The 5,896-nt window shown below is 32.4% G+C and overlaps 1 protein-coding gene across 1 annotated transcript; it reads left to right on the top strand.

Annotated features, from left to right (window-relative positions):
• LOC146881841 (putative O-methyltransferase 3) lies at window positions 1-1,357 on the top strand. Its single transcript, XM_085668419.1, has 2 exons — window positions 1-824; window positions 894-1,357. Exons 1-2 carry the CDS (start codon window positions 54-56, stop codon window positions 1,179-1,181), a joined length of 1,059 nt encoding a protein of 352 aa, XP_085524545.1. The 5' UTR covers window positions 1-53; the 3' UTR covers window positions 1,182-1,357.
• Window positions 1,358-5,896: the final 4,539 nt, after the last annotated feature.

Below are 5,896 nucleotides of genomic sequence, written 5' to 3'. Positions count from 1 at the left end.
AACATATCCATCCACCAACCTATTACCTTGAGTATAGTTAAGACAGAAAAAGTATGGAGTGCAAGAGTGAAGAGCGTGTCTCAAAGCTACTTTCAGCTCAAACCCATGTTTGGAATCACATTTTCAGCTTCATAAATTCCATGTCCCTAAAATGTGCAATTGATTTGGAAATACCTGACATCATACACAAGCATGGTGAACCCATGCCACTCTCACAACTCACTGCTTCACTATCAATGAATCCTTCCAAAGCCAACAACATCTACCGGTTGATGCGAATCTTGACCCATTCTGGGTTCTTCTCTGAAGTGAAGGTGAATGAGAATGAGGTTGAAATGGGTTATGTGTTGACGGATGCATCCACTCTGCTATTGAAGGACAACCCCTTGAGTGTGACACCTTTCTTGCATGCAATGCTTGATCCAATTTTGACAAAGCCATGGCATGGATTGGCTACATGGTTCAGGAATGATGATCCCTCGCCATTCCAAACAGCACATGGGATGAAAATATGGGACTACGCTGGGCGTGATCAAAAACTGAATCAGCTTTTCAATGATGCGATGGCGAGTGACGCTGAATTGGTTTCCAATGTGGTGATTGAGAGGTGTGGGGGAGTGTTGAAGGGGTTGGAGTCAGTTGTTGATGTTGGGGGAGGCACAGGTACCATGGCAAAGGCGATTGCCAACGCATTCCCTCACATAGACTGCACCGTATTTGATCTCCCACATGTTGTTGCCGACTTACAAGGATCTCAGAACTTAAAATTTGTTGGAGGTGACATGTTTGAGTGGGTTCCTCCTGCAGATGCCGTTCTATTGAAGGTAAAATTTGATTATTAAGTAGTTTTAGTTTTGGACATTGGTCCCTGATTGCGTTGATTGATGATGCAGTGGATATTGCATGACTGGAATGACGAGCAGTGTGTGAGAATACTGAAGAAATGCAAGGAGGGAGTAAAGAAGAAGGTGATAGCGATAGACATGGTGATGGAGAGTGAAAAGCTTGATTATGAATCAACTGAAACACAGCTCATGGTTGATATGGTTGTGATGGTGTTGTATCCTGGAAAAGAGAGGACTGAGAAAGAATGGGCTAAGATCATTTTCTCTGCTGGTTTCAGTGACTACAAGATAACTCCAATCGTGGGTTTGAGGTCTCTCATCGAGATTTATCCCTGACAGTTATACCCTCTTTTGGACTGTTCTGTGTGCCATATTATTATTCTATAACTCCACTGCTGCCAAGGAGAAGCACTATGCACCAATAAAATCCCTTCAATTATCTTGTATTTCATTCACTATGTTGTGATGGAATGGAATCTATATATGAAATGCTTTTTCTAATTTGTTTTTCATCTGTATATGTCTCTCTCTTTCCTTTTCCTTTCTATGTATGATTACTCAAGCTCGAAACTTTTCTTTTGTGTTTGTGTTCACATCACTCTTCCAGTACGCAGTCACATCTCCAATAATTGCATTGATAGATATCTCAGTGGATCTTATGCATTTTACCAAATTAGTATATTTTTCCTACCTTTCATCAACCTATATATATGAAATTAACTTTTTTACTGTATTTTTCTCTCTTAATTGGTTATGCAAAACGTCATAGTACTTTTCAAATTATAAATCAAGGCAGATCGACTATTTGCCTTTATTCTCTTTTGGTGTGTGACGTACAATTCAATACTGTTTCAAATTAGTTTCTCTTTCAAATCCCAAAAAAAAAGTAATGATTTTTAAAAAATGATTAAATATATTTTTATTTTTTAAATTTTAGTAAAAATTAGAATTAATTTTTCTTAAAGATATTAAACTAATTTAATCTCTAAACTCTCTAAATATGTTCATTTAGTTCTTTTAACCAAATTTTAATCATTTGACGCTATAGATACGAAATGAGATTTATCCAACTAAAACTTTACTAAATGAAATATGAACCTGACTTTCCTTTACCCATCATCATCGATTTTCTTTAGTTTGAGTGAAAAGGATGTCATCCTCAACTCAACTGGATAAACTAAAAAGGAGAAAAGAGATTGTCTTGAAGAGTTGGTGAACCTAACACATCAACAACTTGAGAAAAAAAGGTATATACATGGGAAAGCAAAAGTTTTTCCAAGCAGATAGTGAGGAACCAGTATATATGGAGGACGTAAGCAAGGTTAAAAAATTGTGAAGAAATTTGAATCAATCGAAGACTAAAAGCATGGCTACACAAATAAGAAAGACATGTTCTGCAAGAGTCCTACTTCATCGTCATTGATGAAGTGGTCATCAAAAAAGCTACCATAAGCTTTCTTATCCCAATGAATGTCTTTCTCCATGCTAACAACATGAGGGTAGGCAGAGAGGTGTTGCGCGTTTCTGTGGGCTTTAAACCCGTAATGGCAGCAATATCCAAAAGGCTAGGAGCATAAAGTCATGGTAAGTTGTTGTTTCAAGTTTTAGGTTGAATTGTCCAGTAAGTTGCTAAATCCTTATATTCTCTTTTGTTGGACTACAAAGCATGCTTACTTTATCTAGTATTCAAATTTAAAATTGTTTCTAGTGGATTTTCCTAACTTTTACAGGTCATAACTAGTGCATGCACTAGTGATTTTTCTTGTTAAACTATAACTCGTGCATAACTTACGTTTTCCTTTTCATTTCAGAGGTTTGCATATGATAATAATTATAAAGAATTTCAAACTATTTGCAAAATTGGTTAATATTTTAATTTTTTAGGTAGTTTTTGTAAACTGAGTTGTTTCTTAGTTAGATTTTACCAATTTTATCTTGTTAGGTAGTCTCTTTACAGCTTCTTAGGTTAGTTTAGTGCAATTGCAATTTCTTAGCCATTATAGTAGAGTTTTTGAGGTTTAGGTATTGAATTTTAGAAGTCTTGTTAGGAGTTAATTTTTTAGTAAACTTTTTGTCATTTTCATTAGAATTTGTGTAGACAATTTACAGTTTAAAAAATATTTTTTGTAATTTTTAATTATTGAAATATTGTAAAAATATGATATATTTTGTGATAGTTTTTACCATCAAAATATAATATATTTTGTGGCGGTTTTTAACTGTAAAAAATAATATATTTAGGAGTGGTTTTTAACTAACAAAACGATATATCTTGTGACGATTTTTAATGGTAAAAAATGATATATTTTTTGGCGATTTTTAATTGTCAAAATATGATATATTTTGTGACGGTTTTTAATCGTCAAAATATAATAAAATATCATAAGATAAAAGTAATTTTTTTTTCTTTTCTGACAGCAATACTAGCGGTTAAATTTTATTGTCACAAACAGTTTTTGACATGTAATATACTATTAGAAATTTCATTTGTATCAGTTTTTAATTGATAAAACTTGTAATTTTAACCTCCACAAATGACGATTCTTAATATTTTTTTTAATATTTTATGAACTACATTAATACTATTTTTCAAAATATATTGAAAGCCTACATCATTGCCATTTAACCTCTTTGAGTGTCCAACATTTGTGTAAATACGAGAACATTCTTTAATGATATAATAATATATTTAATAGAATGGAGTTGGAATTTTTATTTTATTTTTTATCAGCAAATATATATATATATATATATATATATATATAAGAACACTTGGGGTATTCTAACCATATACAAAATTATGTATAATGTTTCCCAAATAGATTGTTCATGATATAAGATAATAATACCTTACATTTGTAATCCAAAAATTCTTTTTCTATATATTTTAATCTTGACAATGATATTCATAATTTTTCATATCATATTAATTACAAAAGTTATATTCCTACATGCATAATGTGTTTACTTCATTGTCCATTGTCTAGTGCTCTATCCATGCAATAATTATGTCTAATAAGGTTTTATCAATACCATGTAACCGAACATGTCCTTGAAAATTTGAATTTCTCGCAAGAAATTTTTGCATTTCAAACCTCCTTCCTTTGATGTTCTACTCAATCATTATATATTTGATTGATTTTAGTTCTCAAAGGTTTTGACCAGATTTTCCTCTAAGGTTTTGACTAGTTTTTCCTCCGAGGTAACTCTACCCAAAAATCACACATATGCCATATTTAGTCGCTATCCTGCTTCTAAAAACCAAATGGTTGATTGTTTCCTCACTCTCCCCACACATAACACACAGAACATTTTCTAACCTACAACCCCATATGTTTTAATTATTCCTTAGTTGGTAAACATTGAGTTATGCTAATCTGTAATCCACCCTCTTCCTTACATTCACACAACTTTGTCCATCGAACCCAAGCTATCTTTTTATCCTCCTTTCCCCATCCCCACAAAATTTTTTGTTGTATTATGATTATTTGTTAACTCACACAAGCCGACATCTTAAACAATGACATGTCATATAGAGCTAATGATGTAACTAAAGCCTTAATCAATCACACTCTTCCTACAAAAGATAGTTGTCTTCCTCCCCACTTTGTAAGTCTATTTTTTATTTTATCAATGATTGGTTTCCAAAAATTTTGTCCCCTTAGGTTGCCTCCCACATCCATTCTTAAGTATTTAAACAATATTCTCATTATTTTGCAGTTGAGAATCAATGAATATCTCCTTAGTTCACTTTCTTCTATACCCAGTCCACCAATTTGCTCTTATGGAACTTCATTTTAAGGTTTCATGCTAGTTCAAAACATTTAAGAATACTTTTAACCACCATTATGTTTTTTATTATCTGCCTTACAAGTAAACAATATATCATCTACAAACTACAACATACTTGTTGTAATATCATTTTTCCCTATTTTAACTCCTTCTAAAAGTTGTGTCTTAACAACTTGTCTAACCATCCTAACTAGGCCTTCAAAGACTATTATAAATAAAGAGGGTTCCAAAGGATCTCCTTGTCTAAGACATCTTATTGGTTTGAATTATTGAGTTAGGTTGCCATTGACTATGATTAGGCATCCTTTGATTTATGTCGACTGAGTAGTGTCTATTATGTTAGGGAGTATACTTTTCAGCTTATTAAACAAGGATTTGGATATCATTTATATATGCATCCTACTAGAGAAATTGGTCTATATTCATCTAGGTCTATAGGGTTGTCAATTTTGGGTATAAGATATAAATGTTTCATTGAAACCCTGGGCATTATCTCTCTTTTCAAAATCCTTCACAGCTTGTATCTATTCCTTTTTTAATATCTCTCAATGTTGTTTTATGAATCCAAAATTAAAGTCGTCTAGCCTGGACTTTTGGTGCTCTCACATTGCCAAACAACAACTTTTATTTCCTTCTCTATGATATTGGATGTCAACATTCTATTATTTTCAACTGTTATGGTTGGGAAATAAATATTATCTAGCCTAATGCCATTAGTTGTTTCATTTGTCAATCTTTTCTTAAAGAACTACTTATTTTCTCCTTTAACAACATTTGGGTGCTCACACCAAATCCATAAAATGTTCACTCCTTTAATTTCATCTTTTGCTCTTTTCCGCTGCAAGATTGAGAGAAAGTATCTTGAATTTAAGGTTGTGTTTAAGTGCTTTTAATTTTTCTTTTAAGACCCACATTCCTTTTGCCCATTAATTGTATGAATTTTCTAAGATCTTTCTAGTTCCATTTTAAATCCATTGTGCTCTTGCTATATATCAAATGTGCTAAATGGTTTGGGGCCCTAATCTATATTTTTTGTCTTTACTATCAATGCACAATGGTAAAAAACAACTCTGTCTAAAATTTATTGCTTATAGCCTTCCCACTTATCCACCCATTCTTTAGTTACTAGAACTTTATCCAACCTACATTTTTCAGATCCATTTACTTTATACCAACTATATTTTCGCCCAACCATTGGTATGTCATCCATCTCTAGGTTTTCTATGAATTTATTAAATCCATTTATCTCTCTTATCTTA

Source organism: Vigna unguiculata, chromosome 11 (assembly GCF_037176805.1).
Source record: "Vigna unguiculata cultivar grain cowpea cultivar isolate G323 ecotype 2 chromosome 11, ASM3717680v1, whole genome shotgun sequence".
Classification (NCBI taxonomy): domain Eukaryota; kingdom Viridiplantae; phylum Streptophyta; class Magnoliopsida; order Fabales; family Fabaceae; genus Vigna; species Vigna unguiculata.
This window is presented reverse-complemented; position numbering and strand designations above follow the sequence as displayed.